Below are 12,724 nucleotides of genomic sequence, written 5' to 3' on the forward strand. Positions count from 1 at the left end.
AATGTAACCAAGAACAATTTCTTCAAAACGTCATGTAATATCATATCATTAAAGTATACATGGTACAGTAAATGAGCCATAGAGATAAAAGAAATGGTTAAAGCAGATAAATTTTAATATTTTATGATGTATTAGRYGTCGGTCGGATTTTTTTGAATTTCATAAAGGCTTWAAACAGTTGATACGTAACATACGACTAACCTTTAATCAAATACAAAAACAATAAACTTTACAAATCCAATCCAAATCATTCAATGAGTTTTATTTTAAGTTATGATTTATATATTTTGTTCTTGTAGTGTGCATTTTATATATAAGTAAAGTTTCGTATTTTTTTTTTGAGAAAATTGCACCAGAAAGGAACCAACTTTCAAAATATTTTGAGGAACCAACTTTCAAAATCGTCATTTTGGGGAACCAACTTTCATCTGATTTTTATTTTGGGGAACCAACTTTCAAAATCGTCATTTTGGGGAACCAACTTGCACCCGATTCCTATTTTGGGGAACCAACTTATAAAATAATTATAGAAAAATGGGAAAATTACATCAAAATGGAACCAACTTTCACCTGATTCTTATTTTGGGAAACCAACTTTTAAAATCGTCATTTAGGGGTCTCTATCAAACTTTTTGTTTATTTAAGGGTCTGATTGATCTGTTGAACATGTAACAGGTAATTTAAGGGTTTCTATCAAACTTTTGGTTGGATTTGCCAAATTTGATTTAAACTTTAATATTGACATAGATTGGTTAGATATAAAAATCTTGAATGTGATATTTAATATTTATTTTTTATTSCATCAATTAATTTTTTTTCTATTAAATTGATTTTTTTTATTGCATTAGTAAAAAACAAATTTTATCGTGGTAATTTGGATTTTTTTCGAAAAAAATCTTCAATTTGATGTATGAATTAAAAAAAAAACGAGATTTGAAATGAAAAATAGATTTTATTGCATTAACTTTTGAAAAAAAATAAAATTTTAGTTATTTTTTTATAATTATTTTGCAAGTTGGTTCCCCAAAATATGAATCAGGTGCAAGTTGGTTCCTCAAAATGACGATTTTGAAAGTTGGTTCCCCAAAATAAAAATCAGGTGAAAGTTGGTTCTTCAAAATAAGAATCAGGTAAAAATTGGTTCCCCAAAATAACGATTTTGAAAGTTGGTTCCTCAAAATAAGAATCAGATGAAAATTGGTTTCATTTTGGTATAATTTTTTTTTTCCACATATAAAATAGTTATGAAGTTTTTATATATGAAATAATATTATATCATAATATATAAAAGTTAGTTTGTAAGTTTGTAATATTTAATGAGGTCGTGGGCAACTTCTAACACGTTATTTTGGGGGTTTTTTTACGTTTTTTTTTTTTTTTTGAATTTTTACCGATTAATTCGTTAGCAATAAAGTAGGATCCAGATAAAAATTATTTCCACCACGTAAATCCGTTGAAAGTGGGCCATCTTAAAGAGATGGTCCTTAATACGGGTCGTTTCAAAATCGGAGCCTTTTGCAGGCCGATTTGAGATCCATCAGTTAAACCACATACACTAAACCCAACACTATCACCTCTAGTAAACCTAAATCCCCTATTTTATCTCCTAAATCTAGGCCCTAATCTTATCTGCTATGTGAATTCAATCCTAATTTTGGATAATCTTTTGGCTGGACATGTCGATGTGTTATCTGCATTGATGATTTACAGGATTTGAAGATCTGGTGGAGTAGTTTTTAGTTTCGATGGACTGTGATTCAAATGTTGCTAGAGCTTGGTTTGTTCGATTATACTCCATCMTTATCGGCTGATTGTGCTTAAAAATGTATTTCTGAAGTGGTTATGGAGTGATACATGAACGGCGGACCTGTGGCGGTGATGACGGTGTATGTGTATAAACGTGTTTTTGTGTAGAAATTTAGTTAAASGATGTCGTTTAAGAGTATGCTTCAGGATATGAAGGGCGAATTTGGGAGCATTTCTAGAAAAGGATTTGGATCGAGGTCGAGGTCGAGGTCACAGCAAATGGTCGGAGATAGATCTGCGGCGGCCATTGTTGATGCTTTGAAGCAGAGTTGTTGGGCGAACATGCCGCCGGAGCTATTACGGGATGTGTTGATGAGGATTGAGGCATCGGAGAGTACTTGGCCTGATCGGAAGAATGTGGTTTCTTGTGGTGGTGTTTGCAGGAATTGGAGAGAAATTATGAAAGAAATCGTGAAGAATCCAGAATKTTCTGGCAAATTAACTTTCCCCATTTCGCTGAAGCAGGTTTGTTCAGAATTATATCTTTAATTAAATCACAATGCWTAATTAGCTAACACATGTCATGTTTAAGGGTTTTCAATTGCAGAAATAAAACTTGCAACACTCAAATGCTTAAACAAAAAAGTTAAAATGAGGATGCTTAATATTCGCAACAAAAATATTAAAACTAATAAACAATTRAATAAGTCGGTATCATAGAACTACTGGTACGAGACCTTCAGTACCGGCTTAACAATTAAGGTTTCATAATTGGTACGGCGATACCAACCGACTTTAATTTGTACCGATTAAAGTGGTACCAATTTAATTGGTATGGTTGGCACACATGTTGGTTGGTTTTGTTTGGTACAAAATTGTCATCCCTACAATTAACCCTAATCAGCAGATAATGATGGAGTATACTCGAACAAACAAGCTATAACAACATTTTGGAACGTAATCCATCCAACACTAACAAACTYCACCAGATCTCCATATCCTGTAAATCATCAATGCAGATAACACATCGACACCTCCAAAAAAGCAATTTCCAAATTTTTTTTAATGGAACACGGTATCGCATTCAATTCACATAGCATCAAGGATAAAGAGATAAGTTTAGGGCCTAGATTTAGGAGATAAAACAGGAGATTTAGGTTTACAGGTGAGTTCACATTCATGTATTACTCCAAAACCACTTCAGAAGTACATTTTTAACTAAATCACAATGCACAATTAGCCCTAATCAACAGATAACTATCAAATTTGGATTGATGTCATATGTAAACCCTAGCTGCATTGATACAGTGTTTTTACATTGAACTTGTTCCTTACAAWGAATTTTGAGGGCAACCATAATCATATGTGATTAATCTGCATATTCTATCATATTCTTTCCAGCCTGGTTCAAGGGGCTCTTTAATACAATGCTTTATAAAGCGGAATCGGAGCGCGCAAACGTATCATCTCTACCAAAGTCTGGATCAAGGTGACCTTTTTTGATAATGCTAATTATTTATATATATATATATATATATATATATATGTATGTATAGTTCATGTCATTGCTATTCTCTATATGTAATTTGGCACCACATGAACTCGCCTTCTCTATATGCCAATGGCCAATTTAATAGTGTGTTATAACCTTAACCAATTTGACATATATGATCATCTCCATTATCYGATTATGATTCCCATAAAAAGTTGATCGGAAATCTAACTTCTCAGAGAATGCATATAAGCATTCGGGCATGACAAATAAGCAATCTGTTCTAGTGTCTTTTAGATTAGAATTCAGAACTTGATAACTAAAGTGACAGCACAGCTTAAGAGATATTGYAGGCACTGCTCTAAAAGGCTCACCGCCATGGCGTGCCGCGGCTCAGGGCTTGTGTCACACCATGGCCTAATGCGCGGTCTTTGTAACACGATGTTTGACTTCTCTTTACGTTTTTAATGTCTTATTTGCTAGTTTTTAATATATAACGTAATTTAWATTGTTATTATCATTACTCATTGAGTAAGAGTACAAAACATTATGTTTTTGTACACAATATTATATATGATATAGAGATTTGCTGCCATAAGTCATGCCTTAAAGAACGCCGTGGCCTCATGGCCAGGCCACGTTATTTAGAACCTTGACTGTAGGGTTATGTTTCCTCTCTTTTAGCATAAGGTTATGCTTCTTCATGGGCCATAGAGTTACAGTACAGAAGCTAGTGCGTAGGTAACATTACTACTCAAGCCGTGACCTTCTGGTCCAAAATGAAAGTCTGATTCTCTAAAAATGTTTAGCTCCTATCCAAATTCCCTTAAATATCTAACGTGATCAACAAAGCCGAATTTAAACTGCAAGTTTCAACATGAATGATCTCTGTTTTTTTTCATAGATGGAAGGAGCACATTTTTTAATTCAGAGGGGGCAGGTTTGGAAAAAACTTGGCTTTTTGCTCTAGGAGCTTACCGTATAAGTCACTTTCTATATCATTAAGCCACTACCAAACAATCATGAATCATGTAYAGCTGACAGAATAAGTTGYGAGTCCCATTAAGCTCATTAAGCTGTTAACAAACAGACTATGTGCATAGAACTAACATTCAGAACCGTTTAAAATCCGGGTGTTATGCTGATTATCCAAACGACTGATGGTATGTTCATTTTGTTGGTTAGAAACCCTATTAAGAACCCCATCTTCTTGWATTTTGTAATTTACATTGCATTGTGATTCCTCAAGGTGTTGACGAGGGGAAGTTCCTTCTCACTGCAAAAAGGTGTAGACGCGCTACATGCACGGATTATATAATTTCTCTAAATGCGGAAGACGTGTCAAAAGGGAGCAATACTTACATAGGAAAGTTAAGGTAAGCTCACCGTGAATACATGAATCAATTTTTTTTAAACCAATATTCTTACTGAATTTTTACGAACAGATCAAACTTCCTTGGGACAAAATTCACAGTCTATGATGCACAACCTCCAAATGCTGGAGCTTTGGCAACAAAATGCCATTCCTTCAGACCAGGGAGTATGAAACGAGTGTCTCCCAGAGTTCCTGCCGGAAACTACCCAGTTTCCCACATTTCGTATGAGCTGAACGTCTTGGGATCCAGGTATAATATAAGTCCTGAAGCATTTACTATTTAAGGATTGATAATGTTAGAATCAATAATCACACACAAAACACAATAGTGGTTGCAGGAAATGGAAAATCTAATACACATTATATATGTATATATATATATTGCTAGGATTCTTMTTATATATTTGATGGATTATGAATTTACGGTGAGAATCCGATGGGCATTAAAAACACATCAAATACGGATCTATGTAGCATCCATGGACATCTAATCCTCAAATGCAAGCAGCAAGACTAGTTACTTGGAGCATCYCCAAACAGGTTCTCCAAAATGGAGATTTTGGTTGGGCTTGTTTTTTGCTCCACGAGATTCTCCAAAATGGAGAAAGTAGGAGAGAGTGTGTAAAAATCTCCAAATTTGAAGAACTCTCCAAAAAATGATTACCTATGAAAGAGAAATTATTTTTTATTTTTTCTACTGATGAGAATCCTTGAAATTAAATTTGTAAGAGAGAAATAGTATTTTGTAGAAGCTATTGAATATTTTAATAATATAATAATTCATACTATAATCTCCAAAATCGAGAAACTCTTGGAGATGAATATAAATTTTCTTTGGAGATTTTGACTTCTAATTCTTCATTTTGGAGAACCTGTTGGAGATGCTCTTATTTCAGCAAATGGAGCACTAAGATGCAGAATAGATTAGGTGGGGTAATTACATTCAAGAAGGCTGACAAAGTATATAAGAAAAAATTTAGACAATGACTAATGTTCCTAATTGTCATTGGTAACTAAGGTTTCGGGTTTTGATAGTATGCTTTATGATCCAAATTAATGGTTGAAACGAAAATATTATACTCCCTCCCTACCAAAATGAGTGCCCAAATAAGAAAGACAAATAGGGTTAGAAMTTTGTAATCATTATTACTTTTATCATTAACTAAATGACAGTTTTTCCTTTAGGGATAGAATTGGAAAGTAGACWCCTACTTTTAAAAATAGACACTATTTTGGGACGGAGAGAGTASTTGAGTATAGGCGTATAGCTGGAAATTTAATTCACCGAAGTGAAGCAAGATAAACTATGCATCACCTTCTGGTTGCTACATGACTGTTTGRTWAGTTTTCCATTAARTCATGTATGGTAAAAGTTGTATCTGTTGATTAATTTGTTTGTATGGATTGAAAAGATTTTTGTTTGAGAAAGGTTCTTCATAGATGGAATGAACATGTTTTTTAATTGGGATGGGCAAGTAGGAAATACTTGACTTTCTGCATAAAGCTCCCTCCTAGAAGCTTATTGAATAAGCCACTTTCGATATCATTAAKCCACTACCAAACAGTCATGTATAGTTGACCGAATAAGCTGCGAGTCCTATTACTTTCCKTGGTGAACTCCAATAGCATCTTGTCTTTCTTTAACTTCGGTTGCTAAAATTATCAAATTTTGTAAGACACAGGGGTCCAAGAAGGATGCATTGTGTCATGAATGCAATCCCTACAAGTGCCGTTGAGCCAGGAGGAGTTGCTCCTACTCAAACCGAGTTCCTGCTTAGCAACGTGGATTCCTTTTCGTCTCTCCCCTTTTTCAGATCAAAATCCGCACGAGTCGATAATTCCCAATTGGGATCATCATTATTTGCTCAGAAGGACGCGATGTTGACGTTGAAGAACAAGGCACCTAGGTGGCATGAGCAACTCCAATGCTGGTGTCTCAACTTCAATGGGCGGGTGACCGTTGCTTCAGTGAAAAACTTTCAGCTGGTTGCTTCYGTGGAGAATGGAGGTGGAGGTCAGGAACACGAAAACGTGATTCTTCAGTTTGGAAAAGTTGGAAAAGATGCGTTCACGATGGACTATCAATACCCGATATCGGCCTTTCAGGCGTTTGCGATCTGTCTTAGCAGCTTTGACACCAAAATTGCCTGTGAATGAATGACCAACAAACAGGTATGTTGATCTCACTTATGTACTAAAAATAGCAAAAGCCAACCACCAAAACTATGATACTTTGCTTCATTTAGAAAAATAACATTTACTTGTAATCATCAGATGGATTCTTTTCTTGATTGAATTAAATATTCTCCATTAGAAATTAAAGATAAATAAAATGATTCATGTAACATAAAACTTATAAAAAGTAAAAAAAATTAAATCATACGATTTTTAAGTAGATAAATAAATTWAAAGTTTTTGATTAAATTTATTATTGTATAAATCAAACGAGGAATATAAATCCCCTTGTGACCACGGAGGTTCAAATGCGATGACTTTGGGCTATCTGCAAAGCATGTGGTTGCTCTGKGATTARTCGGTTCGCATARCGAGTTGRATATCCAGGTTAATAATAATAAAAAAAAGAGTTAATAAAGAAAATTGAAAGGATGATTTATTAAATGTGAAGTTCTAATAACTTTGTTATATATACATAATAAACCTTTGTAGAGGTCTCTCATTGATCATTCCATATAACTTTGTTATATATACATACATAGAGGAAAATTCAATTGCAAACCTTTTTTCCATTATGAACCGGGGGATAAAGGAGAGCATGACATATGTCTTCGGTTGTCGACATTTATCATGAATAATGAAYATGAAACATTCATGATGAATAACCCACGAGTGTATAGGACATTGCTTCGTTCTTTGTCTCTCGGTTCACAATGAAACGTTAAGTTTTCAAACCATTCTTTATATGTTAATGATATAAAGATATATATATATATATATATACATACATATACATATATTATATTTAGTTTGAGATGACAAAAGTAATGGAAAGTTGGTGTTTTTAATGGTTGTGAAACTTGAATGCAGGTTTAGGCAAAGCTGCAAATGATGGTTTTTGGAGTTATGTGCAGTATAATATTTGCCTAAAGACAGAGCAGGAAGGGTTAGTTTATTTTTATTTTTTTGGTAAAATTATTTCATCTGTAAATATGCTTTCATTTGTTACATGAGCCASATATTTGATCAGCAGCTCTTTCTATTTATGGGATATTTTAACAGCGAGATTGTCRGTCAAATCAGTATGTTGTGACTCATGTATCGAAAAGGTCAAAGTCTAAATTTGCTACTGATAAACCATGTGATATCATAAAATGACCCGATAATTAATCAGCAAGATTGTTACTTGTCGATTGTTATTCAAGTTCATGAGATGCTCAACTAGTCCATTGGATTTTGGACTTTAATTGTATGTTTATTAATTGACAGGTACTAAATGCACAATTATTTTAAACCAGATAAAAAATATGGGTGTGTGACTAGTTGATCCTATTGATACCATTTTTGTGTTTCTGAAATACGAAAAGAATGAGTCTTCTGTCATCTTCGGTTCTGCTTCATCGGATAATTATTCCAAGTACCCGAAACAAAATAAAACATAAAACAAATATATATTCCAAACCTGAATTACGAAGAGGAGGATGAAATAATCAAAAGTTTAAAAAACAATCGAGTTAGAATTCATTAAAAACTTTGTTCTAGGTTCAGAAATTGTAAAGACAATGATGAACATGATCATCAGATCACTTACTGAAGTTGATATAACAAACAATTTGACACAGAAAAATAATGAACGAAGAGGAAGATAAAATAATCAAAAGTTCTAAAACAACCGAGTTAAAATTCATCAAATACTTTGTTCTAGATTCAAAAATCCTTAAGGAAATGATGAACACGATCATCACATCACGTTATTCAAATTGATTACAAACGAATTAACACAGAAAAACATACCAAATCTGAATTAGGAAACGGAAAATAAAATAATCAATRGTTTAAAACAACCGAGTTAAAATTCATCAAATACTTTGTTCTATGTTCAAAAATCTTTATTAAGGAAATGATGAACACGGTCATCAGATCATGGTATCAATAAAAAAATAAAAAAGTAAATCACGAAATCTCCTTACTAGAAACCACAGATAGTGTGTAATGATTCAAAAACAAAAGCAACGCCTCAGATTAGCATGTTGCCACATTCTTCCTCGCAAGCAAGGACTCCATGATAACTTYCATGGATGCGCAATTTTTGTCCTTGAAGCTCATGGCAATATTCGTCCTCATAGGCAGCAAAAGAGAATCAAACAGACGAAATAGATCCAAAAMTCAGAACTATAAATGCTTAAATTAGAAGAAAACAAACGTAAATCAGAAGCTTCGTGCACCTAATGGCGGAGATGATCACTCTGTAGATCGARTTAGGGTTTGCTGCAGAAAGAAGGACGAGATGTATAGATGGGAGACCAGGCCGCATGTTTAAGCCCATTTAGGGAGCAATTCGAGTCCATGTTATTTTTGGCCCATTTAAATATATAATAATATAGTAAACATTTGACTCATAAAAATCTTGAAGATTTTCTTTTCAAATTTCTGAGTAACCAATTATATTAACATTCAATTTACATATCAAGTGATTTATAATCCAAAAAAAAATAAAACTAAACAAAAATCAGAATCGTTGATTCAAGTTTTTTTTTTATTACAATGTCAAAATGAATCATGTAGGCAAAGAACATACATATTATATAAATATACATATATATATATATATATATATACATATATATATATATATATATATATATATAACGAGAACACCTCTATTATTTTACATGAGAGATCTTGTAGTTTGTGAGCGAATTGGCCTAAGACCTAGGTTGCAACAAAAGTCATACGAGTCTCTGATTTAGTATCACATGTGATGGATAATGGATTATAGTATGAGACACATAACACTCTTATTACATGTGATAGTATATATATAAGTGAAGTTACTGTATGCGAGCGACTTGGCCCATAACCTAGTTACTGTATGCGAGCGACTTGGCCCATAACCTAGCCACCTAGGTAGCGCCAGAGCTCACATACATCTCTAATTTAGTATCAAATATGATATACTTTAGTATCATACATGATTGACTATGGTAAATGATGTTCTCATGTTTTTATAAAATGAAAGTGTTCTCATTTRAACTCTCCCCCACATGCATATACACACAAGATATGTAAGGAAAAATACATCGTTTATCTAGTTGCATGTGTTTCTGATTGACAAGGAATGCTCATGGGAAGGGCACATGGGTGTGGGACATGTTGTGATGTATGAGGTACATAGTTCGTACGTACAGTCCTGTTACCGATATTTTGTAGGCTTTGGACAAGATGTAAAAAAGGGGCCCTCGATAAATACGATTTTTTTAATGTATATCATTTTTATCATTAGAAATAAAATTGAATTCAATAAAATACTAATAAAGCCGTCTTATTAGARTATTCCTAGACGTAAAAACCAAACAATAATTATTTTTAAATTAATATTGTTTACCATATCATTTTTACATAACATCGTCAATCCGTTCCACCATAAAAAATATATATATAATGTACCTTTAATATATAGATTTACATCATTTGAGGTTGGATTGACATCATTTGAAGCTGCAATGTTGACTGTTCGGATTAATACTTGTAACCCAATATAAATAAGTTGCAATCAATTGTGACAAGTCGATATCGATCCATAACGGAGAGCTCCGTCTGTAGCGTTTGCCCTAAGAACGTTGTCTTTGTCAAATAAGGAATGATACTCTGTAATACCTGCTAAATGTGGATGGTTCTGSTATTGACTTAAATAATGCAGTAGGTATCTTTTTTTGAAAGTCGGCCTAGCAAGAAAGAAGGCAGGAGAAATGGCGACCATTCTAAAGAACCAAAAAGACTGATCACCCTTATATGTGTGGTCTGTTTTACTAACAACATTCCCAAGTGAGCTTTCTTGAAGCTTTGTCAAAGAAGCCCTTCTTATTAACTCAAATAATCCTCCATAACAACCTATTTGATCGTACTTTTGTGCCTCTTATTAGACAATTACCTTCTCATGGACGGTGGCTGACTCAAGTGCCACCCGAATCGCGTGAAATGGTCGCTTATTACATGACTCACTGACTCTGCCTGGAGTGGTGGTGCCTATTATTCTGGAATTTCAATCAAAAGTGTTATGACCACTGAGCATGGCAACAAGGCAAACTCAGAAAATTGTCTCCTGTCCCAGGTCAATGAAAGGAGGTAAAGCCTCGAATTGGTCAAAGGAACCTCCGTAAAAMCTCATCAGACARGTAGCGGGAGCTGATAGAAAGGGGYGGTCGKTAAMGGAGAAGTCGTCYTGATGAAATAACTCAGGCTGGTCAAGCAAACTGATTCATTTAATTCTTTGCCTAGAATGCAACGAAAAAACCTGGAAATAACGAATAATGAAACAATTCGTAAGAATTRAACGAACTAAGTTCACCTATTTCCATCTCAACTCAAGTTAATGCTTTTCATTACCATTTTAAACTTTTAGGGTTAAAACAAACTTTTTCGGAACCATCAATCTTGGAATAAAAAAACCATGTTGGTTAAAACTTAAGATCTTATTCTTGTTTTAGAAATAGAAAATGCTTCTTAAGACTCATACATTCAATATTAGGTAAAAAGAAGTCAATAATGAATGAAAAACCACTGATAGTTTTGAAACCTTAAATATAGATATAAGTTGGATCGTCTCATATAGTTTAAATAATTTTATTTCAAATGCAGAAGTTTTATTAATTAATAACAAAAAATATACTATATTCTAATGCAAAAATATGATTCATACGAATGAAATAATAAAAAGAATCGGTGCGAGATGAACGYTGGAGAATATATTAAGGTTTTAAGTTTTCGTACTAGATAAAAAACTTATAGAAGTACTAAGCCTATAAAATGAACGACTAATTAACATTTTTCATATTTTATTTTCYARTTTAATTAATTAATACATGTTTGGGTCTTAATATAATATAAAATTCTTTTTAGGTCATATTAGATGCTAAAAAAACTTGCATCTCTTTTTAATCACTAATTGTTTTAGATACTACTATATACTACAAATTTTTTGGCCCCTATTTTTWGCGTGCTCTGAGCGTATGCCGGCCCACCCTCCCAGGAACAGCCCTATGTACGCGTGTGTGTGTGTGTGTGTATACACACTATACTATACATATTATGTGAGCAAATGGGCTGCATTCTGAATGAGAGAAAGTTTAGATGCATTGTCTTATGTACTAGTGTCGTTATATTGTACATACATATGATGCACATGTCTACTTAAGTGATACATCATGAAATCAATCTGGACCCCACAAAATAAATGATGTCTAATTGAAAAACGAAAATAGAAGAGATTAATATTCGTTTAATCAAACTTGTTCATTTTCCACCCGAGTTTTATCAAAGATTAAATTATTTCTTGAATCAAATACAGATAACATGTTAACTAGTATCAAATAATTATCATACTATTTTCATAGCAAGATCATATAATAAACAGACAGAACGATTAATGTAGACGTGATCATCGCAATTCTCGATTATCACAACATTTTCATATGACTATCACAGCATTTTCACATCATAAAAATTCTTCAATTTATCAAATCATTATCACGACAAAATTAGATTATTWTCACATTATTAACAACAACGGACGCATTAATGCAAAAATTCTTTGATAATGATAATAAAATTTAAGGGATAAGGATAAATCAAAGATAACAKAAAACTATAGATAATATTTAATTTATTTTYATTTATTCTAATTTTTATTATGTRTTAATTAATTTGAAGACCCATAAATGTTCTTACATTTTTATAAAATAAAGATATTCTCGTTTGTGTATATATATACTTTGTCCTAATTTTTATATTAAAAAAATGAAAGATCCAAAAATGTGATGAGAATGAGATGGTCCGTCCCTGACCCTAAGTGGTCCTGTTTTCGTGGACCATTTGAAATGGGCCAATTGACTTGCCGAAAGTTAATGGACCTTTCAATCTTGGGCCATGATGCATGC

The 12,724-nt window shown here is 33.0% G+C and overlaps 1 protein-coding gene across 3 annotated transcripts; it reads left to right on the plus strand.

The window, feature by feature from the left end:
- The first annotated feature begins 1,444 nt into the window (after positions 1-1,444).
- On the plus strand, positions 1,445-7,885 carry LOC112512459 (tubby-like F-box protein 3). Of its 3 annotated transcripts, none has more exons than XM_025118436.1 (6): positions 1,445-2,271; positions 3,148-3,235; positions 4,488-4,614; positions 4,684-4,863; positions 6,428-6,785; positions 7,659-7,885. In XM_025118436.1, exons 1-5 carry the CDS (start codon positions 1,930-1,932, stop codon positions 6,768-6,770), a joined length of 1,080 nt encoding a protein of 359 aa, XP_024974204.1. In that variant the 5' UTR covers positions 1,445-1,929; the 3' UTR covers positions 6,771-6,785; positions 7,659-7,885. The 3 variants fall into 3 exon arrangements, with proteins under 3 accessions (XP_024974204.1, XP_024974202.1, XP_024974203.1); XM_025118434.1 differs by having other exon boundaries at positions 1,446-2,271; positions 6,290-6,785; XM_025118435.1 differs by having other exon boundaries at positions 1,447-2,271; positions 6,296-6,785.
- The last annotated feature ends 4,839 nt before the right edge of the window (positions 7,886-12,724 follow it).

This window comes from Cynara cardunculus, assembly GCF_001531365.2.
Source record: "Cynara cardunculus var. scolymus isolate 2C chromosome LG 5, CcrdV1, whole genome shotgun sequence".
NCBI classification, from domain to species: Eukaryota; Viridiplantae; Streptophyta; class Magnoliopsida; order Asterales; family Asteraceae; genus Cynara; species Cynara cardunculus.